The 27,704-nt window shown below is 43.2% G+C and overlaps 2 protein-coding genes across 6 annotated transcripts; one reads left to right on the top strand and one right to left on the bottom strand.

Annotated features, from left to right (window-relative positions):
* The first annotated feature begins 6 nt into the window (after window positions 1–6).
* KIF4A (kinesin family member 4A) lies at window positions 7–20,877 on the top strand. Of its 5 annotated transcripts, none has more exons than XM_068697477.1 (29): window positions 7–377; window positions 2,300–2,490; window positions 2,598–2,690; window positions 3,475–3,641; window positions 3,873–3,967; window positions 4,185–4,304; window positions 5,472–5,647; window positions 6,693–6,754; window positions 7,449–7,581; window positions 7,857–7,912; window positions 8,119–8,224; window positions 8,530–8,595; window positions 8,916–9,101; window positions 9,753–9,856; window positions 10,497–10,641; window positions 11,136–11,246; window positions 11,994–12,077; window positions 12,224–12,337; window positions 12,564–12,719; window positions 13,109–13,203; window positions 13,652–13,781; window positions 14,534–14,704; window positions 15,106–15,213; window positions 15,908–15,976; window positions 16,068–16,169; window positions 16,893–17,054; window positions 18,390–18,509; window positions 19,256–19,378; window positions 20,047–20,877. In XM_068697477.1, the coding sequence occupies exons 1-29, from the start codon at window positions 17–19 to the stop codon at window positions 20,230–20,232; spliced, it is 3,792 nt and encodes a 1,263-aa protein (XP_068553578.1). In that variant the 5' UTR covers window positions 7–16; the 3' UTR covers window positions 20,233–20,877. The 5 variants fall into 5 exon arrangements, with proteins under 5 accessions (XP_068553578.1, XP_068553575.1, XP_068553576.1 ...); XM_068697474.1 differs by having other exon boundaries at window positions 14,534–14,713; XM_068697475.1 differs by having other exon boundaries at window positions 7,446–7,581.
* Window positions 20,878–24,203: 3,326 nt separating this feature from the next.
* On the bottom strand, window positions 24,204–27,650 carry TAF9B (TATA-box binding protein associated factor 9b). Its single transcript, XM_068697087.1, has 7 exons — window positions 27,507–27,650; window positions 27,344–27,425; window positions 26,970–27,106; window positions 26,767–26,901; window positions 26,195–26,276; window positions 25,507–25,620; window positions 24,204–25,362 (listed from the first exon to the last, which is right to left on the bottom strand). The coding sequence occupies exons 1-7, from the start codon at window positions 27,555–27,557 to the stop codon at window positions 25,196–25,198; spliced, it is 768 nt and encodes a 255-aa protein (XP_068553188.1). The 5' UTR covers window positions 27,558–27,650; the 3' UTR covers window positions 24,204–25,195.
* Between the last annotated feature and the right edge of the window lie 54 nt (window positions 27,651–27,704).

The raw sequence follows: 27,704 nt of genomic DNA, 5'->3' as shown, positions 1-27,704 counted from the left end.
GCCGTGACGCGCCGCCATGCCTTTGGCCGCCCCGCCCCGCCGCGCCGATTTGAACGCAACGGCCCCGGCCGCCATCATCTCCTCAGCCCGGCCGAGCTCCGCCGTGTGTCCCCCCCCCCAAAAAAAAACCTCCGAGATGGTGCGGGGGGAGGACGAGAAGGGCATCCCCGTGCGGGTGGCGCTGCGCTGCCGGCCCCTGGTGCCGAAGGAGACGAGCGAGGGCTGCCAGAGCTGCCTGTCCTTCGTGCCCGGCGAGCCGCAGGTGGTGGTGGGCAGCGACAAGGTCTTCAGCTACGACTTCGTGTTCGACCCCACGGTGGAGCAGGAGGAGGTCTTCAACACCGCCGTCGCCCCCCTCGTGAGGGGCATCTTCAAAGGTGGGTGCCAGGAGGAGCCGGGAGCAGGCCCCGCGGGGTGCTGCGTCCTCATAAAGCAACTCTTGGGGCTCCACAGGAGCTGAAAGGCCCGGGAGTTAGGCTAAAAGGTCCAAGATGTCAAATATTCGGGAGCTAGGCTAAAGGATCCAGGAGCTAAAAGATCCAGGAGCTAAGCTGAAAGGAGCTAGGCCAAAAGGTTCTGGATCTAAAGGACTCCGGATGTAAAGGATCCAGGATCTGGGATCTAAAGGATCCAGGAGCTAGGCTAACGTATCCAAGATCTAAAGGATCTGGGATGTAAAGGATCCAGGATGTAAAGGATCCAGGAGCTAGGCTAAAAGGTTGTAGTGGGTTTACGTGGCAAGGTTTTGGTAGCAGGGGGGCCATAGGGGTGGCTTCTGTGAGGAGGATCTAGAAGCTGCCCCATGTGTAGTAAGGGCCTCACTGCTGACCAGAGCCGAGCCAATAAGCGATGTTGTTTTGCGTCTCTGTGAGAGTATATTTAAGACAGGGAAAAAACACTGTGCCACACAGCAGCTGGGAGAGTGAGGAACAGCCTTGCAGGCGCCAAGGTCAGTGTAGAAGGAGGGGAAGAGGTGCTCCAGGCACCGGAGCAGAAGTCCCCTGCGGCCTGTGGTGAGGACCATGGTGAAGCAGGATGTCCCCCTGCAGCCCATGGAGTACCACGGTGGAGCAGGGTTCTGCGCTGCAGCCCGTGGAGGAGACCACGGTGGAGCAGGTGGCCCTGCACCGACGGAGGCTGCCGCCTGTGGAAGACCCCTGCCGGAGCAGATCCCAGGCAGGATCTGTAGCCTGTGGAGAGGAGCCCACGCAGGAGCAGGTGATCTGGCAAGAGCTGCTGCCTGTGGGGAATCCAAGTTGGAGCAGTTTTCTCCTGAGGGATGGAGCCCGTGGTATGGACCCATATCTGGAGCAGTTCTGGAAGAGCTGCTGCCTGTGGGAAGCCCACGCCGGATCAGTTCATCAAGGACTGCATCCCGTGGGTGGGACCCCACAGCACAGGGGACGAGAGTGACCGAGAAGGAGCAGCAGAGAAGTGATATAGACTGACCATAACCCCCATTCCCCCGTTCCCCTGCGCCGCTTGGGGGGAGGAGGTGGAAGAGGGTGGATGGGGGGGTGAAGGTGCTTTTGGTTTCTTTCCTTTGTTTCTCACTTCTCTAGCTTGTTAGTAATAACCAATAAATCTTACTGTCTCCCTATGCCGAGTCTGTTTTGCGCGTTACAATAATTACTGCGTGATCTGCTTGTCCTTCTTTCAACCTTTGAGCCCTTTTCATCGTATTTTCTCCCCATTCCTCTTTGAGGAGAGGGAGTGAGAGAGCAGCTGTGGTGGAGCTCGGCTGCCCACTGGAGCGGAACCACGACAAAGATCCATCCAGAAGCTAGGCTAAAATGTCCAGGAACTATTGCAAAATGCCCAATCTTGCCTGTTTACAGCCACTGGTACTCCATACTGCCATCAACATGACCTGTCTGTGGTCACTGGATTATTTTTGTACCTGAATACATATTTTTATAAAGCAAGAGAGGATTTTCTTAAGAATAATGCCGTGATTTAATAAGCATCCTGTACCAGCAGCTGTTTCTGTTGCTGAAGTGCAGCTGGAATGACAGAAAATTTACATTGTGTTTCTGTGATCGCTCTGTTGCTTTACTAGAGGTAGTCTGCCAAAAAAAAAAAAAAAAAAAGCTGGTAAACTAATTTTATGTATGTTTTTTTATTAACTTTTTTTCTCCCTTGATGTTGCCGACTGTGACCAATGCATAAAGGTTGTATAAACTGCCAGTGAATAATAGTGCTTGTTTGGAAGGATGCTTTTCCTGGAATGCTGCTTTGCTTGCCAGTTTCTTCTGGTTTCTGTTTGGCTCTCTGATTTGGGTCTTCTTTGTTCCCCTAGGGTATAATGCTACTGTCATAGCCTATGGACAGACAGGATCTGGAAAGACGTATTCTATGGGAGGTGCTTACACTGCCAGTCAAGAGCATGATCCAAGCGTGGGGATCATCCCTCGCGTAATCAAGCTGCTATTTCAGGAGAAGGAGCAGAGGCAGGACTGGGAATTTGTCCTCAAAGTCTCCTATTTGGAGGTAAACACTGTTGGTTTTTAAACTGTTATGAACTTATGAGCTGCAGGTAAAGCGAGTTGTTCTCTGGAAAAGCTGCTGACTCTGAACTGCTGTTTTGATGCTTTCAGATCTACAATGAGGATATTCTAGACCTGCTCAGCCCATCAAGGGAACGGTCTTCTCAAATCAGTATACGGGAAGATCCTAAAGAAGGCATAAAGGTCTGTTAAAAAGAGGTTGAAAAGGGAAGGGGGCAATACTGCTGGGGACAAATGTTTCAGTGAAAGAACTGCCAGTCTGCTTGAGCACTGCTTTGTATTTGTACATATGAAATCACAAAACCTGCACCTTCCTTTCAAAATTGAGCTATCGATGATCTTTAAATTCAAGTGTAATGCTAATAGGGTTAGCCACTCATGACAAAGTCACTTGAAAGTTGTAATCTGACTTTTCCTTTGAAGGCTAATTTAGGCAAATACGTGAAAATGTTGTAATTCAGGTCCCTTCATCAAACTTCAAACCCATTTGCAATTTTACTTGCTAAAGTCACGTGCAACAAAGGGATCCTGACAGAAGCTGGTCAAATGCTGAAGTTACTTTCTTAGCAATTTCCTATAGATGCATGTTTATAGTGTAGAGCAGGAAGAACCCTTGTGCTACTGCATGCTCTGTGTATTTTTGTAGTTAAACCTATGTCCATCAGTTATGCTTTGTTCATGTAGTTTGTAGTGGTGGGGAGGCTGTTGGTTGTCATACCCAGCAGGTAAGCATACAGGACATCTGGCACTTTGATCTGTCAGTATTTTGTGTGATCTTGTGCTGCTCACTGTCACTGCTAAAGAGCAGCGATGCAGTTCCTCCATGAAGTGAGACTGATGCTTGTGAGTATGTGTGTACACAGACTTCACTTCGCTGTTGGCTAAGGCAGGAGATAACTTTCCTGATGTAGAACGTCAAGGGTGAAGAAGAAGGAGAGAATAAATGATGCTTTCTTCCTGGGTATAGATTATAGGACTGACTGAAAGAAGTGTCGCCCATGCACAAGATACTGTGTCCTGCCTAGAGCAGGGGAACAATTCCAGAACGGTGGCCTCCACGGCAATGAACTCCCAGTCTTCGCGGTCCCATGCTATCTTCACCATTTGCATCGATCAGAAAAAGAAAAGTGACAAGTAAGTGATGCCACAGCTACTCGCAGCAGGTGTTAGAGTCAGACTTGCTCAGGATTTCATTCTCTTGGATTAATGCAGCTGAGCTACTCTTGAGGCACTTGAGGCACTTTATTTAGTGCTTTCTGTTATCAGGTATTTGAGCACTGGAGCTCAGCTGTAGTAACCACTAGACAGTTCCTTTCCTAACTCTGTATTTATTTGAGACAGTAAAATAGTCTGTTTCTGCCATAGGAACAGCAGTTTTCACTCCAAGCTGCACCTGGTTGATCTTGCGGGCTCTGAGAGACAGAAGAAGACCAAGGCTGAAGGAGACCGACTAAAAGAAGGTCTGTAGGAAAAGGACTGGTGTAGCTTGGGTTTCTTTTGAGTTCATAAATCAAGTCCTTATCAAGAAAAGCCATGTGGTTCTTTAACATTTAAAATAAGCACTCTTTTTTTTTTTTTTAATAAAAAAAAAACACCTTTGTTTTGTAGAAAGGGCAGGAATTGACCAGTTCCTAGCCACTGAGGTAGCTCTACTCACCATCATCTATTTGTGTGCAGGTATCAACATTAACAGAGGTCTCCTTTGCCTGGGGAATGTGATTAGTGCTCTAGGTGATGAAAATAAAAAGGGTGGTTTTGTACCCTACAGAGACTCAAAGTTAACAAGACTGCTGCAAGGTAAGAGATGGATCACGACAAAGCCTAAATCTACAGATGCATTTTAAAAAACTATCAAAAAACCTAACAGCCATACAACTAGAGCCCAAAGTGGGATCTGCTGTTGACAGTGATTGCATTTGTTGGTTTGATTTCTCTTCTCGCTGTTGCTAGACCTCTTCTGAACTTTTCTTTTTAGGTTACAAATGCTTTCAGACAGGGACTCTTAAGTCTTGCTCTTTCACAGTTACTCTGTGATGGGAGGAAACATGATAAATTCAGTGCAGTTCTTCTGGTGGGGAGAAGGAGGGTGAGAATTTTTAATCTGGAAGCAGCAGAGATCTGTTGTTATATCCTGATTAAAACTACTTACTGGAGATTTATCACTACCAAAATGAAACTCATGCTGTCTGTGCCTTCAGTGTGCTCTTCAAATATTTGTGTGTTGTTTTGTTTTGTTTTGTTTTGTTTCTCTTAATTCCTTTTCTTCATGGTGCTTATTTTTAATGGTTGCAATGGTCTTATAATACATGTTATTCAAGATAATCTGTAATGTGGGTGTAGCTAGAATAATGCAATTTACTGGGAATTTTTGGATAGTTGAGTGATTTTGTACAAAATGATAGGCTTTCCCAGTATTTTTGTATCAGCAAATATCTAATGCAAGGAAAATGGATTATGCAGAGCTGGATGTGGGCCCTTCTTCTCTGGCTGCAAGCTTTAAGTAGCCAATATGTGTTAGTGTGAAACCAGAGGAGAAGATGCTGTGCAGCTTGATGATCTGAACAAATGTGCTAGTCAGTGCTGCCTTGGATTGCAGAACAGTGTGAATTGTGATGTCTGGATATCCATGGAGGTCTTGAGTAATACTGTGTGGGAGGAGGGAGGGGAAAAACCTGGAAGAACTATACCATAAATTGCTTATAGAAATTACAGTGGTTGCCAAAATTATTCAATGGGACAACAATATCCCTGGAGCTTCTGATGTGAAAACATTGGTGCTCAGAGTTGAGGCAACTTTGGGACTTCAGTATTCAGGAAATGCTCCTGAGACATAACTACACCTAGATACAATCCAGCTGTAGTACAGAGATGTGCTATGCTGCCTTAAGTATCTTAATAGTGATGTCTGCCTAATTATTTTTGCTCTCTGTCAGAGCACTGACTGTGTCCTGTTTTCCTTCTCAGATTCTCTGGGTGGTAACAGCCACACTCTCATGATTGCCTGTGTAAGCCCAGCAGATTCCAATCTAGAAGAAACTCTAAGTACTCTGCGTTACGCTGACAGGGCAAGAAAAATAAAAAACAAACCAATTGTCAACGTCGATCCCCAGGCGGCTGAGTTGCATCACCTAAAGCAGCAGGTACTGGACACTTTCTTCATTTGGTTAGACCAGATTTAGCCTTTTGGTAATCAGCTCCATGAACACCAAACAAAGAAACAGGGCACCTACACAGAATATGGGGAAATATTCACTTTGTGTTTCTCCATCTCTTGAGATGATTGTGTAAGTGCTGGACAGGGAATATGTGAGTGCTTCCTGTAATTCTACAGCAACCGTTCCCTGTTACAGTAAAATCATATCATTAGTGTGATTTACATTTGCCTTCCACTGGACAAAATATTACCTGCCTGTTAGCCTGCAGGCAAAGATAGAGATACGGTGATGGTTGCTGTGCTGCCTTCACCTGCCTACATGCAGCAGAGTGGGAAGTGAAGAGCAGCTTGTGGCCAGCTTCGGAGGAGATAAGTTGCATAAACTGGAATTGGTTAAATCCAAAGCTAGAAGTGCTAGAGGGCTTATCTACTAGAGATAGCTAAACCAGGCTCTCTGTGCTCACTTGGCAGCAAGTATAGGATACAGCTTTCTTAGCTCTTCCTAGGAACAGTCAATAGCCTGGTTTGAAACTGAGCCAGTAAAGTGGTTTTGATTTTGCATATAAGCACTTGCTAGAGTTTAGTGAACACTTACTAATGTACTGTAAACTCAAGCCCTGTATTCAAGTAGCTTAGGAAGGCGAAGGATCTGACTCTGTCTCACATGAAATGCAGCAACAGAGCATTGGTGCAGTGAAGTGTGAGACCTTCTCTTTGACTCAGTGGGACCTCTGGCACCCCGCACAGTGGCATGTTAGCTGCCTGCAGGTGGCTGAGCATGCTGAGCATGCTGTGACCTGAGCACTCCTGGTGAAGAGAAGGTCGTTTTGTTGGTTTTGGTTTTGTTTTTTTTTTTTTTATGAACAAATTACTTCAAATACAGTAGAGATGTGATCCCTTCCCACAGGAAGCAGTAAAACACAATCTTGGAGCAGGTGACTCATTAAGACTAAGGTTCTGAATTGTGTTCTTTCAGCCAGCTAGTTACTGTATGAGAGAAGCTTACAAGCAGTAATTGTTTGTGTTTATAGGTACAACAGCTGCAGGTGTTGCTGCTGCAGGCCCATGGAGGGACCCTCCCAGTGTCTATCAAGTAAGCTTTGTAGATTATGCTCAATGTAGCTAATAGCCATCACACACCAGCAAAGGCTTTAGATCTCTTTTGCTCCAGACAGTACTGTAGAGTGAGGGTAAAGCAAAATTATTGCTTCCTAAGAGGTTCTCAGTATTTGTTTTCTCTTCCTGCACGTTTTGTCACGCTTATTGAAATTCCATGCATGTATGGGTCACGCAGTTTTGTAGCAAACCCCTTAGGATTGCAGAAATCAACTGTAGGAAATAAAAAAGGAATGAGGCAATGAATTCTAATTACATGTTTCTCAGTCTATCCATCTCTCCTTTCTTCCTCACCCTTATACCTCTAAATGTTTGGCACCTCTATGTCTATCGATCTTAAAAGAACAGAGCAAATGGAAGAGTTTGAACTGTGTGGATGTTGCGTAAGGATGTTTCAAAATGCGTGTTAATGCAGTTTACAGGCTTAGCATTGGTTAAACAGCATTATTATTAAAAAGGGGTCTGTTTTCTTCTCTTGCAAATGTCTTCTTTCAGTATACTGTATTCTTCAGAGATTTTCAATTCAGATTAGACTTCCTCCAGTCTTTCTATTCATCAGCTACAACCTGTATATGCTGTAAGTTATTTAGGAAACTTGGAGGTAATTTCAGTGCTATTACAAACCTTTGAAGTCATGCTCACAAGCAAACTGGTTCTTGATATTTCAGTAGTATGGCACCTTCAGAGAATCTGCAGTCCCTGATGGAGAAGAACCAGTCGCTAATGGAGGAGAATGAAAAGCTGAGCAGAGGGCTGAGTGAAGCTGCTGGTCAGACAGCACAGATGTTGGAAAGGATCATTCTGGTAAGGCTGAATTACCTGAGAGGAGCCTTAAGTTGTACGCCTTTCCCTCTTAGCTGAAGATTGATAGCAGCTTTTGTCCTAATGGCATGCTAAGAGTGTGTATTCCTGCCAAAACTGGTGTTAGGACTTCAAACTAGTGGAAGAAATTGTGGAAAACGTTTTGGTGCATTGATTTGCAACAGGCTGACAGCCTGTCCTTAGCTACAAATAAATTAGCTGTTTCTTACTTTTGTCTCATGCTTCCTATAATTCAGTATAATTCTGGCTTCTCTTAGACAGAACAAGAAAATGAGAAGATGAATGCCAAACTAGAGCAACTTCAACACGCTGTGTAAGTCTGTTTCCATACCCTGCTTGTGCTGAGGAAATGCCTTTTAGCATTAAATGTTCATGTTGGGATAGACTGGATACTGTCTACTCACATTTGTTCATCCCGAACTCATTTGTATGTTCTGTGGGGAAGTTTATTATATTGTCACGTGTGACACAAACCTGCCACATAGGACTCATGGACTTATTCCTATGTCTGCATTGCAGATGCAAACTTGATCTCCAGAAGCTGGTAGAGACTGTGGAAGATGAGGAACTAAAAGAAAACATAGATGTGATTTGCAATCTGCAGGAAGCGTTGGTTCAGCTGCAGGTAAAACTGAATTTGAGGAGCTAAGAGTATGTGCCAAATGAGTTTACTAATGGAATTTAGTGCTCTTACGCTGATCCGCTTGAGCAGTGGATTTCACTCAGCAGAAGCCTTATTTAAGGAGCCCAGGAATTAGAAGTATTAAGTGACTCTTAACATCCACTTCCAAACAAGCTGCACTTTTAATGCAACAGCAAGGCTACTCATGGTTGGAGAATAACCTATGTTGTCATTACAGACCAACAGGTTGCTATTAACTTCATATTTTCTACCTTTATACCGACATTTTTTTCCTCTATCCTATCTAGAGTGAAAGAGCTGCCACAGTGGAAGCTGTTGCGGAGATGGCAAGCTCTGAACAGGATGCTATGACTGTAAGTGAAGGGAGTCCGTAGTCTGCAGTGCAGACCCAACCAGGGCATGTCTTTATCCCATTCCTCCTCTTTTATTTATGTCTATGCTTTCTTTTTTTTTAATTCAAGTGACTGGTAAATAATACATCACATTTGTATATGCTGCTTTTCTACACCCTTGTTTGCTCAGTTAGTTCAAGATCAAAAACCTGCTCTAATTTCTGAATATCTATTATTTTTTTTTTAATGTAAAAATGATTTGCAATGCTCTGCAAAAAACTAATCAAGTAGTCAAAGAGCTTTAGATTGGCCTCTGCAGCTCATTGCTATGTCTCATACAGAAAGCAGAAACGGGACAGGATGTCAAGAGATCTTCAGATGACTTCAGCACACAACATGCCCTCCGTCAAGCACAGATGTCCAAAGAGCTGATTGAACTGAATAAAGTCCTGGCTCTGAAAGAAGCACTTGCCAAAAAAATGACACAGAATGATAGTCAGCTGGAGCCCATTCAGTCCCAGTACCAGGTAAATTCTTACAGATTCTTACAAGAGCTTTTTCTTGAAGTTTCTTTTTCCCCAATTCATGGATTCACTTCATGTTGAGGAAGGAAGGGAGAAGATCTGTCCTTTCACGAGCATGTTGTTGCATCTTTTTCCTTAAATTACGGTCACTGCCCCCCTTGGGCGTGGGTGAGAAGTTGACTAAAAGTGTCAGCAGAGAATGAGGAGAAACCATGTCTGATTATCTACATCTTGTCCTACCAGCTGAAGATGGTCTGTTCCCTGAAATAAGTTCTTGGCCACTGCCTGTTCTTTGTGAAATGGGTTTCTCAACTTTTTACTCAGATTTGCTTGGCCACTCTGAGCCAAAATGCAGGTACTTCATTGTCAAATTTCATAGTGCAGCCAGCTGATCTGGCTTCCCTTATTCGCCAGTTGTGATGGGATCTCTCGAATTGTTTGTTTATAATTTTAGTTATGTTAGAATGGTTCTATGGACTATGATTTTGGTGTATTGAGGACTTAACTGTTTTGACACGTGCTGTTTTTAAAAAACGTTTTACAGCCTCTTGGAAAGAAACATGGTTCCTTAAGGTCTTCCATCTTAAAGCTTTGTCTCTGAGGTTGGGGTTTTGAGGTTTTCCTTGTGAGTCTTACTACTCCTGTCCTTTCTAGACTAATATCAAGGATCTGGAATTAGAAGTCAGCAATTTGCAAAAAGAAAAGGAGGAGCTGATCGTTGCTCTGCAAATGGCAAAGAAGGATGTCAACCAAGCCAAGTAAGACTGACTACACAAGCTGCATGGCTTATAGCACTCAAAATTGTGTTAATGCGCATGAAAAAGTTTGCTGTCTTGGCCTTATTTCAGCTGTATTGAAAAGTTCTTTTTTTGGTGTAAGCACAGGATTAAGAACAGTTTTGAGGTGTGAAACTGGAGAACTAGATAGAATATGAAGAAAAACTGGATTCATCTAATGTGGACAACTCAGGCCCTTTGTGCCCTAGCATCTCTTTTGGTAGCGCTGTAGTGATCTTTTTGTTGTGAGTCCTGACTCTGAACGGTACAGGATTTTGTAACAAGATGAGGGGTCAGCACAAGGTGTGCTTCAGCTCCTTAGTGCTGAGTCACTTGTAAGTAACTGGCCTTTTGCCTGAGACATTCTTAGTTTCCAGAAGATCATTCCCCTGCCACCTGAGAAGTAGTCATTGAACCGTGAGGTACGGTAGGCTTTCTGGGCCTAATCTTCCCTTTCACATGCCATGCGAGTTGTATGAATTGTAAAGAAGCCTGAAAGGATCAGTGGGAAACGTGATACAGAATTGCTTCCTTTTTCATAAAGTATCTCTGAAGTTGGAGAAGGCTTGTTTGAGAGTAACAGTAATTAGGGGCCTGTTATTAAAGGGTGGTTTCTTTACAGGCTGAGTGAACGGCGTCGGAAAAGACTTCAGGAGTTGGAAGGGCAAATTAATGAGCTGAAGAAAAAGCTGAATGAACAATCAAAGCTCTTAAAGCTGAAGGAATCTACAGAACGCACTGTCTCCAAACTGAACCAGGAGATCAGGGTAACTAACCCTAGCTGTTCTCAGGCTCACCCCAATGTTAGACAAAGCAATTTCCAGACAGAAGATATTCACGATTTCTGTTTATTAGACTGAGGGCACCAGTCTTTTGGTGAGATGCTTTTGACTACGTGGCCATCATTGCTAGTGTGATGCAGTAGGCAGATGACTACAGTGCTGTGGAGGAAAAGAAGTCTGAAGTGTCTTCTGACTATCCTGATAATTTGTTGCCCTAGTCAAGTCACTTCATTTTGAGTCCCACGAGTGCATCATGTGTATATGTGTTTTCCTCTTACATCTTACAAATGAATTCCTGGATTTTAGCACTTTGAAAGCATCCTTAGGCATATACTCCTAGGGGGCAGCATATTGTGGTACTTCCCGTCCACCACCACCCCCTGACACCCATATCCACAAACCCACGGCAAGGAAATATAGGTCGAAACTACCCAGAGTCAAAGCATTAGGCAATTTTTCCAGCCATTTCTATATTCCAGGAAATGAAAACCCAAAGGGTACAGTTGATGCGCCAAATGAAGGATGATGCTGAAAAATTTAGGCAGTGGAAACAACAGAAGGACAAGGAAGTGATCCAGCTGAAAGAACGGGTGAGCAAACAATAAGCCCCCAAACAGTACCTCCATCTTCAGAGTGAAACAAATCATTAATGTCTTTGCTGTGAGGCTTTGTTTAATTTGCAAGCATCTGGAAAAACATCTGGGGAATGCTTTGAAGATAACAAAATGTTAGCTCATACGGTTACCACCTTTCATCACTTGTAAAAGGACTTGCTAATGTCTGGAGCACTTAAAACTATCAAAAGTCATCAACATTCAACTCAAGTAAAAGCCAAAAATATTCAGTACTTTTAAGTATTTAAAGTTGTAGGGTTGGGCCACAAAATGGGAGGTATTCTACCTTTCAAAGGAATATTGAATCTCCAGGTAAACAGCGAGTTAATTAAATACATCTGACTTGTAGCATTCACGTGTAATGTAGAACATACATCTCTACGTCTTGCTTTCTGATCTGACAGGAGTTCTTGCTGTAAAAATCTTACTCCAATATTTTGGGATGATGCATTTTAAGCTCATGTTTTGCAGACTCTTACAACCTTCAGGCTCCTAAACCTTTTTTGGTGGAAATTGTGGAGCCTCTTCTCTAGCCATTTTAAGCCTAAGAGCCTGAGTTCCCTATGGCACTGCATGGCTTAAGCTTGTAATGATCAGTGAAATCATTGTCATGAAGCTCTTACGCTTATTGTTCTGTAATGCATCTCTTCTGTTTCAATAAGTGTGAAACTGGCCATAGGTATAAAGGTGACACGTAATTTTCCATCTGACGTATTTCTGCAGGATCGCAAGAGGCAGTATGACCTACTTAAGCTTGAACGAGACTTTCAGAAGCAAGCCAATGTCCTTCGACGCAAAGCAGAAGAGGTAGGGAGTCAGTACCTGCTACAAACTCCTGACCGGTTCCCAAATGTCTGCAAAATGTGGTTGGAGGTTGCAATCTGAACACTTCATGTTTTCAATCAATAGATATTAATTGCCATATCATTTTTTTTGTGTAAACTATTTTGCAGGCTGCAGCTGCTAACAAGCGCCTAAAAGATGCTTTGCAGAAACAACAGGAGGCTGCAGATAAACGGAAGGAGGGACAAAATCGGGGCATGGAAGGAGTTGCTGCACGAGTAAAGGTGTGTACCAACTTTTTGTGCATCCCAATAAGCGGTAGGCAAACTTAGGTTTGTTAACTCATGAGGTGCTGCTGGAGTTGATGGCTGGAGAGCAAGGGGTTGGAATGTGGTGTTACTTATTAAGGGAAGCAACTGGATTATGCAGTTCAGCTGTGAAGGCATTTCAGAGCAGGAGCCAGTCCTGAAGCTGAGATTGCAGTGACCCACTGTGCTGTTTTTCCTGCAGGGCTGGCTGGCAAATGAAGTAGAGGTTCTCGTTAGCACTGAAGAGGCTCGACGGCACCTTGCAGACCTTCTGGAGGACAGAAAGATTTTGGCACAGGAGCTCCTTCAGCTTAAAGAGAAAAAAGACTCTGGGGAAAACCCACCTCCAAAGCTCCGGGTAAGAGGGAAATGCCATGTTACCTGTCCCACATTGATGATTGCCTGTACCTTACCATTACTCCTATTTGACCCCTTCCCTCAGAAGGGAGGTAGTGATGGTTCCTTTTCAGGAAGAAAGGATTTAATGTTCTTACTGTCCTGTGACATGTCAGGGAAGAGCTGCTTAAGTAACCTGTTACTTAATGCAGTGAATCTGATGGATGTGAGTGGGTCACAGCTGTTACCAAAGACTATTGGGAAGGAACAATGGGATTTAAACTGGAGAAATGCTTGAAGGCTTTTATAATACTACTACTACTTTTTGCTGAAATGCCTATAGACAAAAGATTGGCTCCCATGCATTGCTTCAGATATTGCTCACTTCTGTCTATTGCTGTAATTCTTTAGAGGCGCACCTACTCCATCACAGATTTGAAGGCATCAGAGGCAGACCTTTCTCTATCAAAGCAGATAGAAAGCCTGGAAACTGAGATGGAGCTCAGGTAAGATATTACTATAAAGCTGATTTGCAGAGCTTGCACCTTAAGCTGTTGGCTTTTTTTAACCTCGTATTTATCTGTAGCTGTACTGTGAGACAGAAGAGAAATTGAAAGAATTCATTCAATTTTACAATGAAAATTGTAAAATAAGACCATATGGTTTTCCTGGTTTTTATTTATATATTTTTAATGCAGGGATTTAAGGACACAACTCAGTCACTAATATTGTTTTGTTCTTAGCTGTTTACAAGCATTTGTGAGTGAGGGAAACACTTTTCTTTTAATTGGAGGTGTGGAGGGGAGGAGAGTGGTGTAGTGTGACAGCCAGAGTCTACATTTCTAAGCAGTCACACTATTAACTTGATGTATTTCGTCTAATATTCTGATAACAACGGTTTTAGCCCAAGTTCTCTCCTGTGTTGTGACTTCAAATATGTGTATTCTTCCAAAGGAACGCCCAGATAGCAGACCTACAGCAGAAACTGTTAGATGCAGACAATGGAGATCGTGCGAAACAGCGTTGGGACAATATTGCAACAATTTCTGAGGCTAAATGTGCTTTGAAGTATCTCCTTGCAGAGGTAAACTGAGTCTACCTATTTTAGAACTTCAATTTTTAGTAATGAAGTCTGCTTAGCCGGGAATGAAAGAAGTGAATCATAGGCTGACAGCAGAGATGATGAATTCAAGTGAAGTGTTTTTCTGAATGAGGTTTATTTCCCTCATGACTTCTGATTAAAATATTCTTCTCTACTGCAGATCATTTTGGGGAGTGAAATTGAAAAAGATCAGGGAAGAGGGAAGCAGTATAGACATCGGTCTGGAGGTGCCAGTTAAAGCTGTGTTAGCAGCACACGTACATGATAATAGTAAAAGGGAAGAGACAAATTTCAGAGGTGGAAGATAAGAGGATAAAGTACCTAGAAAATAATTCCTGAATAAATAGGAAATCTGCAGGAAGAAACAGGGCAGTACTCTGAGATCAGAATGGATGTTGGGAGGGGAGAAGATCGAATGAGATTGTCATTCAGTTGATTCAGCATTGGTCCGATTCTTACTCTCTTCTACTGCCAATTATGTGGCAGTCCCTGGCACCTGGAGACTAATGGAAGAAAACAATGAAAATTATATGGCTATCTGTTCTGCACTTCCATAGTGGCTGTCAGATGTCTAGCTCTGGATGTCTCACCTACTCCCCTTGTTGAAGTGGCTGTTCCACTTCTTAGGGTGGTTGGCAGTTAAGCAGAAGTGCTACGCCTTCAGACTGTTATTTCTGTCCCAGTGCACTCTATGAAATGTGGAACCGAGCAGTCACCTTGCTTTTGTCTTTCAGCTGGTCTCCTCCAAGGTGCAGGAAAGCAAGCTGGAGAGCAGCCTTCAGCAGAGTAAAGCTAGCTGCTCAGACATACAGAAGATGCTGATTGAAGGGCAAAACTACATAACAGAAATGGAGGCTGAATTCCAAAATCAGGTTTTGGTACGGGAACAACAGCACCAGGAGAAGGTAAAAGAGGTGGGCTCTGAAGATTTCATTCGCTTGCATCTTAGAACTCTGATTCCCAGATCTGCTCATAGATAAAGGCAGTGGAGACGTGCTGAAACTGATCTGTTACTTTGTGGTTGTTGGAGATTTGTTGGACTCTTGCAGGATAGGTAACAAAAGCCAAAGAAATCTCCCTATTCATCTTCTGTCCCTCGCAAGCTATCTTATTCAGTAACAGTGTTTGAAGTGTGAATGTTATATCTCAGCATAAGATGACTTTTAAAGGGGATCAGGGCAAAATAATGCTAGAAACAGTAGGAAGCATCTTCTTTCTGAAACTGTCTGGGCCTTTCATGTCTGAGCTGCCAGATATCTCTTTAGGAATTCACACCTCTTTGTCTGTTATATTAACTTGCTTTTAGGTTCTGTACCTGCTTAGCCAACTTCAGCAAAAAGAAGCAGTGGAGAAGAGACTGGAAGATTCAGTAAATGAGAAGGAGAAACAGCTGCAAGAGCAACTTAAGTGTCAGGTAATGTCTGGATGTGTTTGTTTATCCAGAGGCTACTCGTTATGGCCACATGTTAATTGGAATAATTGCTTTACAGTGAGGAACATGCAGAGAAATTTGAGGGCTTTTCCAGTTGTTGCTAAGATTTATACATTTACAGTTATTTAATGGAAGAAGAGGCATTCTTATTGAGCCTGAAGAGCAACTGTTCTCCAAGACCTACAGAATCTAACTGGCTCATGCAGACTTCTCTGCTCAGGATACCTTCAGTTGAGGTGGTCAACATGTTATTACTAATCTTTTGCTGAGCACAGCTCCACTGCATTATCAGCAGGAGAATAGCTTTAGCTAGACCATATTAGCATGGTACGCACTGTACCTTGTCTCGTCACTTCCTGCAGAAGGGCACATTCAGTGACACACTGGGATAACGTCAGTCCTAGGTGCACCTAATTTGCCAGTAAGCCTTGGCAATAGAGGAGATTTTAGATCTTAAGTTGTCAGCACAACTGAAAGGATCCTATATCATGCATAAAACTAGGTAGTAGCGCTAATGATTCTCCTGATCTAGAAGTCAGACCTGACGTCTTATTGTAAAATACAGAGAAACCCCCTCTGACGTTACAAGAAAGATCCAAACATAAAAGTCTGTCCCAAACTACTACTTGTCCTACCCCCATGTAAGCCTATAGATTTCATTTTGTATTGTGAACAGGAGGAAAAGCTGGAGAAGATCAGCGAGAAGAACCAAGAACTTCTCCAGGAAAATGACACTCTTAAACAGGTAGGGATCTGTACAGACATAAGTCACATGGGAGCATCTTGGCAGTTGGGTTAGTATGCTTTACAAAGCTAACTTTTGTCCCTCCTAACAGAAATTGCTGCTTCTCCAACTTGCCAGTGGACAGAAGTTTCATCGCACTCAACAAGAGTCGCCCGAGTCTCCAGATTCTTCTTTTGATTACATTCCACCCAAAGTAAAGTTGCTGCATACCAATTTTCATTCTTGTATTGTACCTATTTTTTTCTGAATGTTAATGCCGGCCACTAAAAATCTTGGTATCTTTCACCCATGTTGCTTTTTACAAAGCATCTTCTTATGCTTATTTTTAGTAGGCTTGTTCTCTACATCAGATGGTCCCTAAGGTTTCTGTTTTCAAAATAATTCTGAAAGTAGTTTGCATTTTTTCCATCTTAAAAAAAAAAAAAAAGCACAACAGAACAAAGCTCAACAATGACAAAAAAACAAAAAACACATTTCCTCAGTTTAATTATGTCTGACTCTGCGTGCTTCCTAGTAATCCAGGTATCTAGGTATTTTCTCTGTAGCATTTCTAGTCTTTGAATCCTGGAGCAAGGTACCTGTGATAGCACACTTAATCATGGCTGTGCAAAAGATCCAAAGCTTAGTGCTGGGAAGAATAAATGATACATGTTATAGTCTTGGCAAAACAGTTTTATGCTAATTTTTCAAGGATTTGTCCATTATATTTTTATGGACTCTAGCACTTTAAACTGACTGCTCAATTGAACTTTTAATCCTTGCCAGTTTGATCATTTGTTTCTTCCCTTCCCTAATCTTCTTGGCCGTCTTGAGAGGAATGGGGATATGGTGGCTGGATTCTGAAGTGCCTTAATAAAATGTCAATCCCCTGATGTTTCTTCTGGGGCCTCAATCTTTGTAATTTCTCTGTGTGTAGCCCAAGACCCGCCGGCAAACAGTAACAAAACCCCGCGCACCAACCCCAGAAATGGATGTAGAAGAGCTTTTTTCTGACTCTGCGGAGTCTGGAGAGGAGAAGGAGGATGCAGAATGGGTTCCAATAAAAGCAGTCAAAGGAGGAAAGAAGAGCATGATGGGGGTAAGATCTAGTTACTCTTAGTCACTTTTTACTACTAAGGGAATCACCTTCATCCCTGAGCATCTAGCATGCGTACAGCACAACAGTGAAACCGCAGTGTCTCCACCAAGTGTTTATTTTAACAGTATTATTATAATAGAAAGCTGGTATGGGTTATTTATGATCTTCAGACAGAGCAAACATTGTCTATAGACAGCAACACCTGCCTCAATAGAAGATAAATTGTACAATGAAAAAACTACCACAAGCGAAACACGCATTCCCTTTTACTTCTGGGCATGCAGCTGACCTAGATGTTTTAGACAGCAGCCAAATGTTGAGCCTCTTTTAGCAGGGAAAAAAGGCTGGTCTGTCATATATCTGTATATACTGTTCCCACAGTGGTGTGCTGTGGGTCCTTAGTCCTACTGACAGAAGCTTCAGTATTCTGTTTCCATCAGCCTGCTGGGCTTTGAAGCTTCAGCTTCCTGCTCAGTTAATTTCTCACAATGCGGAAGAGATGACTTGATCTTGCTGAATATAAGTCACTGTGGACCAATGGGCATCTCTGGGTTTGCAGTGCTCTAAAGCTAGACCTCCATCATGAGATGTCTTTGTCTCCTTTTACAAAGGGTAAATTACTGCATAGTTTACTATCGTGTGACTGACAATGTCAGCAGCTACTACAGAAAAGCTTAGGAATTTGAAGGGGTAGCTTTACTTTCTTTCACTGGTGCTTGTCACCCTGATGAATTCTGAATTTACTGAGTGGTTTGGGTTTTGGTGCGTTCTTTTCTTCCACACTGCAAGAACAAGGGTGGTGTGTGTTTGGCACCTGGCTCTTCTAAGTTCATGCACGTAGCCCAGTGGAACTCCAGCGCAAATTGTTTCTCAGTTCTGAACTGTAGCTTGGGGCACCTGGGCCATGCAGTCTGCTATTGCTTCACATACCCAGACTAGCAAAGAAAATACCTCCTCTCATCCATGAAATAGCTCAGTTGGGTCATCTCCATCTAGATGGAGGACCCTAGGTACATTAATGGTGTTTCTCTTAGTGCTTAAATGTTAGCTTGTTCAGCTGGCACTAAAACTAGGTTCCTGTCGGGTAACTTGAAGTCAGGCACTGGATAATCAAAGATCGTTATTTTGGGGATCCTGAAGCAAGAGATGGCTCTGTAGGTGGAAAGATCTTACTGCTTTTCCTGAGATGTGGGACTAGCAATGAAATAAAAGGTTCATGATAGCTTGGAATAGTGCTGTCCTTCAGGCTGCCTCAAGCACTGACAGCTATAGCAATCTACAGGAAGTCTATAAAACGCCAAAGCTCTTTCTGCACAGAACTCTTCTCTTGCTTAGTGCTGCTGCAAGGGCCGATGTGGAAACAAACAGTGTGGCTGCAGGAAGCGCAAGGTGGGCTGCACTGGAGGCTGTAACTGTGACCCAACAAAATGCAGAAATAGAGACCCCAGCTTTCCGGTGAGTAGCGCTTGTAACCCAACATCCAGACTACCCAGTATGCTTAAGCAAGTTTGGATGAATGGATAATCAGTTCCACTGCTGGCATACGTGCACGGTTTGTCAAGCTAAAGCGAACACACCTTCCTGAAACCTTTGTAAATGTCACTGTAATTCACTGTTTTATCCACGGTAATTGAGTCCAAAGTTTGCTACTGCAGTGCCAGGCTCTCACGCTAAAGTAAAGAAATTTGGGCAACATCCAAAGCCACATATATTCACCTAGTGCTAGTTGCTAGCCACCAAACTGAAAACAAGCAATTTGTCCTTTCTTAATGCCACTCAGTAAATAAAACTTGTATGTTGTCATTCAGCATGAAAGCTTAATCTATTTAAATATTTATATTTGTTCCTTTTTTTTTTTTTTTTTTTTTTTTTTTTAAGGAGTAAAAGGGATAATTAAGGGAGGGGGGTTGTAGCATCAGAGTGGTTCATGAACAACTGATGTTCATTAGACTTCTTGCTTGCAATGTATGCTGTATTCTTGGATCTTAAAGATTTGGAGCAGAAACCTCCATAGTAATTCTTTAATTATTTGTTATTTCATGAAAGTGGTTGCCTGATAGAGGCACCTAGCATCCTGAAACAGGAATTACTTTGGAACTAGAGAGAAAGTGGCTTAGAGATCCTTAGAATTTCTTCAGCTGTTGGTGGGAAAAGAAGGGCTAAATGTTGTAAAAGTGCTTCAAAAGAACTCTGTCCCTCAGAATGCCACGGTGTGTGAGGACCAAACAAGGGACTCAGAAGGTTCCTTCAAACTAGAAGACCCTACTGAAGTGACTCCAGGAGAGACCTTCTTTCAGCCTGTGTGTATCACCCCAACTGCAAAGGTACTTGCTAAAGCTTTTTTTTATTTTTTATTATTAAAAACAAACAAAACACCATGGTACGTACGCATTCAGAACCACTCGGTATGTTTAGTGATTGGATCTAAAGGGTGGTGGTTAACCAAGAAAAGAAACTGTGCTAGAAAACTCTGAACAGAATACAGCTGTTAAGTCAGCTTGTATTTCAATTTTGAGTCTGCTGAATTCTTAAGTTTTCATCCTAAAACTGCCACGTAGGCTTTCTGTGAAAGGAATTGGAGCCAATATGCTGACTTCATCCATATTGACTCTTGTATTGCCGTACAGTCCTGCTGCACCTCCCAGCAGTGAAAAGAGACTGAGAATTGAGAAACTAGGATAAAATGATATCTACATCCAAGCTGGTCTTATGCCAGTGTGTAGCCTGACTTGGCAGATGGAGTTTTGCCTCAGGTAAACTGAATGACTTCCCTCATACGTACCCTCTGCACGCTATTTCTATGCTGTCTCGCCCTGCCCAGCCCATGAAGACCATGACAGGCCTTCAGAATTTTGACACGAGTCAAGAAATGTAGCAATTCTTGAGCCTGGCAAGACAACTTCTGTATGCGCTGTCTCCATGCTCCAGTACAAGCTGGTTGGCTTCAGGGTGGTGACCAACTGCCAAATTGTCTTCCTCACTTTCCTGATAGGTCCTGAAAGACATCACAGACCAAGAAATGTTCTTGAAGAAGCCCAGCACTGCTGCTCCTGTGCTCGATATGGATGAGGAGTCCCAAGAGAACCAGCTGCCATTTGTGAAGAAAAAGAAGAGAATGCTAATTAGCAACACCAGCTTTTTCTCAGGTTGTACCCCTATCAAAGAGGAAGCTGACTGAGCCATGACTGACAACTGGGTCATGCTGCACTTCTTTACGCCACAGATGAGGGGGATTTTTTAAAAGGAAAAATAGTGTTGGGAACTCTTGCTGCAGCGTAGACTTGTCCATTGTCCGGCCTGACAGCTGCAGGCAGCACCAAGGAAGTGGAGCACTAGTTCTTGCTAGATTGTGTCAATTCTTTGTAAATATTTGTATGTGTGGGGCTTGGCCAGATATCTTCTACAAGGATGATGGTGAGGCTTCCCTCTTTGGAATTTCTGGAGTGAGTGCAGATGATTTATCCAGGTTGTTCATTACAGCTGCCTTCCTCACCCTGAGCTGTGAATGCGTTGGGTACAGGTGATACATGATCTTGAAAGAACTTTGCATTTGCACTGGAAATCTTGGCTTTGTCTCTTCCAATACAATATGAGGAACTGTTCTAAACTGCCATGTGGGATCCACTGGTGCTTGATTCTGAGGAGACACTGTCTGTAGTCTTAAACTAGTTAGCAGATATGAAATGCCAGTGTTCTTGTACCGTTTAGGGCACTGGTCTATTCTTGTTCAATGAAATTAGAAACTTGCTAGCCCTATGTGAATGATTTGGTAATTTTAATTTGTTTTATTAGCTTTAATAAAGGAAATACTTTGGAAAAAAAATGACCCTGTCTTTCTTTATTGCCTGTGTGGTTCTTGGTATCCACTCCAGGATCTCTGTGATTAGTGTCTCTTATTAAAATGGGTCTCAGAAGTGTTTTGTCGGTTGCTGTGTTCAGCTTTAGAAGTTTTCTGTTATATCTTAAAAAGCAGGCAGCCTGATTTGTGTAATGCTGCTTTCTTTTACAGCATGAAGAAAAGTGAAACTGTTTGTCTTTTCCTGTGCTCATTTCTTTTTCTCCAGTGGAAGCATTGGAGAGAATTGGTAATATTGGAGAGAATTACCACTGGTAATGGTAACAACTGAGCTCTACCCTGTGTCTTGTGGATGAGTGGTGCATTAGCACTGTACCTCCCTTGAGCTTTACGTGTGCTTTAGGTTTATTTTTGGGGCTTGGTGCTGTATTAGCCATGGTAGGTGGCTTCTGGTCAGGTGCAAGCTGAGCAGGCTTCTCAGCCCAGGAGCTGTTCAGACATGCCTTTAATAACCATCAAAGGGGAAGAGGAAGGTTTCTCCTAAATGAGGTCAGTATCACGGTGAGTGAGCACCATGCCTCTCCCATTGCTGTGTCTGATGTCAGAGCAGAGCTGGGCTCTGTGCAGGCCCTTGGGTGTTTGCAGCACAAGCGGGGTGATGCAGGCCCTGCAAGTGTTCCTGGCATCAAAATTACTCGGGTTGGGGCCGTAGGCATGTGCTGTCTGTGAAAATGCCCACACGTGGCCTGCTCACCGGAGAGCTGTTAGGTGACATCTCTGCTAGATTCTTTCCTTTCCAGGTAAGAAGTCCTGGATCGTTGAAGATGCTCGTTTCAAAGTGATTTAAACAAGCTGGTAAGTTGTGAGTCCTTGCGAGAGGGGAAAGGTGCTCATCTCACCCCACAAGCCTCCTTCCTATCCTTGATGCAGGGATGTTGAGTGACTCACGACTGCCTCAGAGCTGGAACAAAGACGGGACAAAGGAAGCAAATCCGTGCAGGTGAAACACACAGCACCAAGTGCCTGTGGCTGCAGGAGACTTGTCCTGCCTGTCGGGTGCACTGCTCCACCCGTGTGCTTGTGGGCTGTGTGTGCAGAGGGTCTGGGGGGTGCCTGAAGTCCCTCTCCTGCCCCAGCCCCTGCAGCTCTGTGGGGACTCTCCTAAACTGTGTTCCCTGGGCACCCCAGTGCAGCCCTGCTCTCTCTCTGTCTCTCTCTGTCTCTCTCTGTCTCTGTCTCTCTCTCTCTCTCTCTCGTACCGAGGTATGCAGCCGGGGGAGGGAAATAATATACATTTATGCTTATAATATACATGATATTATTAGTTTGGTTATTATATTATACATTTATATATGCATATAAAAGCGTAGGTGTCCGTGAGAGAGTGTGTACATATATGAGTGTTACTATAAATATTAATATAACATTACATCTCACATTATACTATATATCATATGGAATGCTATATATAATATACTGTATAAAATACTAAAATATGTTATATATAATTCTGTATATCAAATCGTATTGTAGTATATATTCTATATGTTATATAGATTGTGAATATATACTCTATATATAATATAAAAAGGTGTCTGTACATAGGTGTGAGGGCAGTAAGCAAGGTGTAAGAATATAAAAGAATGCATCTAAGTGTATTAAGTATATTATTAGCTGTATGTATATGTAGGAGAATAGAATTTTATTTATATGTATGTTTTAGAGTGCTTCACGTATATGAATGGGTGTCTGAGAGTGATTAGGGCTCTATATTCTATAGTCTGTCACGTTATAAATATATAAAAAAGATGTCGCTGTAGTGAGAATCTACACATGTATGTGAGCAGGTCTCTGAGAATGTTTTTTATCAAATTAATGTATATATTTATGACATGCATAATATGCAGGTTATGTATATGTATGTTACATATATTAAGCATCAGAGTAAAACTACATGTAGGGATATAAATACGCATATGATACAGGTGATAAAAGTGTGTGTGAAGAAAGCATGAGTCTAAACATATGTATATAAAAGCTTTGTGAGAGGTGCTTCATACTCTGAGAAGCTAATTTTATATCTGCATGTAGTACAAGACATGCAAGACAGACAGTTGTGGGTATGGCTGAGTATAGATGCATATATAATTATGTACATCAATTGTGTATCTTATCTATATCTATAGCTAATACATTATGTGTTATACATTATATTGTAGGTATGGAAAATAGTGTATGAGACTGCAGAGCATAAAAATACTCGTGTATGCATGTGAAGACGACCATGTGAGTGTTTTTTAATATAAATACTTTATATATTACTTATATATGTATTACACAATAGCTATAGAATATGCACAATATGTAATTCATAACACAATGAAGTATTGTGTAGTGTCTTATATATTATTCTATACTGATATAAAGACGAAGGGGTGTCTGAGACTGGGTGTGTGTGTAGAGTACAAATGTATGCCTATAAACGGGGACTGCATTAGTGAGTGTGTGTGAAATAAAGCTACAGGTGTTCACTTTTTGTAGATGGGTAAAATAAGTGTAAATAAATACATAAATGAATTATATTAAAAAGTAGGTGTGTATAAGATATAATTATGTCTACATATACATAAAATATTTTATAAGAATAGTGTCTGTGAAGGAGTATGAGCTGTGTATAATGCATACATTTAATACATTATGTTGTATAGCTTTATAAAAATGGTGTGAGATACAAGTACAGATTATGTACACAGATCATGTACGTGTGAGATGTCTGCATGAGTGTGTGTATAATACAGCAGTGTGTATATACATACAGATTTCTACTAGATTTAAAAGGTGCCTGAGAACGTGCTTATGTGCCTGGATAAGTAAATATTCCCTCTCGTGCGTGTAACACAAATGTGCATGCACATCTAAATTGGGGTAGGAGTCTGAAACGCTTTTTTCTCCAATCCTTCTGTAAAGTCTCACATTGAAAACTCACCCATCTACTCTTCCTTTTTCCACAGGGAAGAGAAAGCTTCATTCAGCACTTCTTCAAGCAAAAATGACTGAAAAATGATGCCATCATTATGAAGAATACATTCAGCAGCCTCAAAACTTGTAAGGAGTTAGCTGGGGGTAAGTGGTGGGGGGGTTGTCATTCACTCGAAAAAGTGGTGTTGCAAGGAGGTAGCATTCTTTTTTTGTATCCCTTTAAAGACCAGTACATTCCATTCCTTGTGACCCTTTAAAGGTCTTATTAGGAAAACTGGTTTTGCGTTTGCAATCGAATCAGAATTCTCACAGCAGCTCTGCAAGCCCAAGTCCTGTCAGGCATTACAAATAAAAGCAGTCACCAAGAGACATCATTACAAAAGCACACCACTTTATTATTTAATATATAAATAAAAACACTTCTTCATTTATTGTTTAGCACGGCCTACCCGGGATCTTTCTTACAACACACCAGCAGCACTTTGAAGTACCTGAAGCACCAAATCAGACACCTGAAGTCAAGATCGCAACAATTTACCCTTCACCAGATCCCCCTTTGTGCCATGCTGACAGTGAGTTCACTCAGTTCACATGTAAAAATGGAAGCTTAACCAAATGACATCTGACTGAGAGAAAACTCAACAGAAATAAATAAAAAAACAAGCTGGGTGGGCTCTTACTTCTTCCACTAACTTGGGTTGGAGTTGTGGGTATGTTAGTAGGTGTTAAGGCCAACAGCCTTCATGTAGTAATGAATACAGGTGATCAGGTTAAGTATTCAGACAAATCCTCCTCACCTCGCATCTGTATTTCTGGTGTTAAGAGAGCATCCAGAGCTGCACATGGACAATAATGCATACAACTAAAAGCCAGAAGCTGTAAATGTGTTTCAGGGAAGAAAAAAAAAAAAAAGTAGCCCTGGATACTTTCCTCCTTGCACAGGACTTTTTTTTTGTTAATTTAATTTGAAATTTAGCCTCTATTTCACATTCTCTGCTACCTATTGTTTCCTAAAGGTTTTTTGGCACAGAGCAGTACTACAAGCAGCTGCCTTGCCAGTCTTCAGAAACACAGACTCTTCTCTTTGAAGTAAGGCAACAACAGAGAGGTGAGGACTGCACGCCTGTAACAGCGACCAGTGCTCATCCCCGCTGTTGAGGTTCAAAAGCCACTAAAGACCAGAAAAAAAGACTACTTCTTTTTTTGCCTTTCCACAGCATGATGATCTCTCTCTCTCCCACTACACCCCACTGCATGCTACCCGATTATTTACAAGCTATCATACAGCTTACAACACCACTCAGAAATAAACCCTATCAGACTCAATATGAATCACTGATGAACAGGAGGGGAGGGGACAGGCTCTTCACAAGTTATCGTAGTCATCATCATCTTCATGCTTCCTCTTCAAGGTATTTGTTTCACTGGCCGTATTCTGCGATGATACCATGTTTGTAGTAATAAGAATGTTCTTTGGTCCAATTAATGAAGGATTAATTAGGACATTCTGAACTGTCGGTGTAGTTGGTGTGGCTGTGAAGAAAAAAAAAACACAATAATTAAACAGCTTGAATTTCCCGCACTGAAACCAAGCTTCCCCTCTCTTAAATATTCTGCTAAAACTAACACAAAAAGGAGCCACTGAAGGCAGTGTCTGTTTTACAGCGGGCACTTTACCTGCTTTGACTGTGGTCTGAGAAGACGGGATCTGCACGGTGAACCTCTGACCAGTCAGCGACACGGGGGTGCCGACTTTTGTTGAAACAGACACGGTTTGTGCTGAGGGTGTACCTAAAATTTAAAATGTTTCAGTGAAAATGTAAGAAAACACACTTACACTTCTAGGTCTGCTTTCAGAACAGAACTTGCTGTTGTCAAAGTAACGAGAACACACAGGAACACATTGATACTGCATAGTCAGGAGTCAGATTTTCAGGCAAAACTGCAAGTTTACTACGAACACTGATATTCGGGGCTAGCTCCAAGCACACGCATTAACAGGGAAGTGCTCACACTCGGTCACAATTCTGTGAACCTTTTAACAATGGTTTTTATTTACTGCTGTTTGCAGCTCTGTGTAGTGCTTGCACTAAAGAAAAAAAAAATAATTTGTTTCTTAAATAGTCTCTTCACCTATAGAAACTCTCAGAAATACAGGAATGAAAAGAGGCCAGCTATGTATGCAAACACCAGATTACGATCATCTTCTTGAAATGAACTCGCGCTGTTAGTTAAGGGGCTGAATGCCACCAAGTTCAGGTGGCACCCAACACTATCAGTGCTTGAAGCAGTCTTTAAAAACATCTCCCAAGATTTTTTCCTTCATAAAATCAACATAAGAAGGCCCCAGGGATCTGTTTCTTACCTAAAGTAGGGGTGCTGGGCCTGCTGCTCACAGCACCGACGCTCAGGCGAGGGACTGTTATCCTTCCTGCTGAGGAAGAGACCTGTGAAAACAGGACATTCAGTTTAACATCACATTAGAAAGTAACAGTTCTTAACATGACAGTAAGAGGTGGTTCCCCCCCAGAGACCACAGACAGCTTATTTTGCAGCAATAATTTGTTAGATCACGATCTGTATTTGGACACAAAATTCTCTAAGTCTTTGTGGTGTGAACACCATGGATGTGAGCTGGAAAGCTTGTGGGCTCGGGGCTCTGTACTAATGCCTTACCTTACTTTTGCCTTTTCCAAGCTGATGTATGACTTGAAAATGCTGCTTTAAGCCTAAGCAGACTCACAGACGCGCTTTTTATAGGCTGAAGTTAACTAGCAGTAAGAATATTTACAAATCCCTCTAGAAGAAGGCCACTAACTTGAAACTAAGTGCTATTTCCACCCACCCATCCTTCTGAGGTGTGAAAACCCCAAGCCCAGCATCTCTCCCGACGCACTGTGTGTGCATTGAGTGCACGCAGCCCTGCCGGCCCCTCACCTTCTTCTGCAGGGACTTGAGCCTGTAGTTGGGCGCCGTCAGGCAGTACCTGTCAGGCGGCAGCCTGGGCCCGGAGTACGGCTTTATCAGCGGCAGCGGCGTCTGGTTCTTCTGCCTGGCGATGTCTAGGAGGAACTGCGGGCGGGGTGGTGAGCCCCAGGCCGCCCGCCGGGCCCCGCGCCCTGCCCGCCCGCAGCACTCACATCGCGGGGCGGCGGCGAGGTGAAGGACTGGTCGGTGCGGCACTGGATGGCCAGCCGCACGTCCTCCGCGTCCACGCTCGGCTTCTTGGCGTGGCTCGAGTACACCTTGGCGTCCTCCAGGATGGTGGTCACGTACCCTGCGGGCACACACGGCCGCTCGCTGCCGCCCCCCGGCCCCCCTCAGCCCCCCCCGGCCCCCCTCAGACTTGTGGCTTTTGATCCCTTTTGACTTTTGAGACCTTTGACTTTTAATCAAAATAAATCGAGTACAAAATGAAGAGTACATTTTGAAAAGGTTAATTTCAGACCCCCTCAGCCCCCCCCGGCCCCCCTCAGCCCCCTCAGCCTCCCCCCGGCCCGGCCCCGCCGCTCACGGTAGGCGAACTCCAGCATCTGGTTGATGACGCGCGGCTCGTACTCCGTGATGCCCATGTCCTTCAGGATCTGCGCCATCACCTGCGGGACACAGCCAGGGCTCAGCTCCACCCGCACCCCCCCTCCCTGAGCCCAGCCCGGCCCGGCGCGGCCCCGCGGTACCTGCGCGTCTTTGGGGGCGCTCTTGGGAGACGCCATCTTGGCCGGCTCCATCGCTTCCGCCTTCTTCACCGCCCGCTTCCGGCCACGTGATCCGGGCGGCGGGAGTTGCCATGGCAACGCGGCCTGGCTGGGAGGGGCCTTGGCGCTCACCACCACCCAGCCCAAATTTCTCATTTATTTATTTATTTATTTATTTAT

The sequence above is a fragment of the Anas acuta genome, chromosome 13 (genome assembly GCF_963932015.1).
Source record: "Anas acuta chromosome 13, bAnaAcu1.1, whole genome shotgun sequence".
NCBI classification, from domain to species: Eukaryota; Metazoa; Chordata; class Aves; order Anseriformes; family Anatidae; genus Anas; species Anas acuta.
This window is presented reverse-complemented; position numbering and strand designations above follow the sequence as displayed.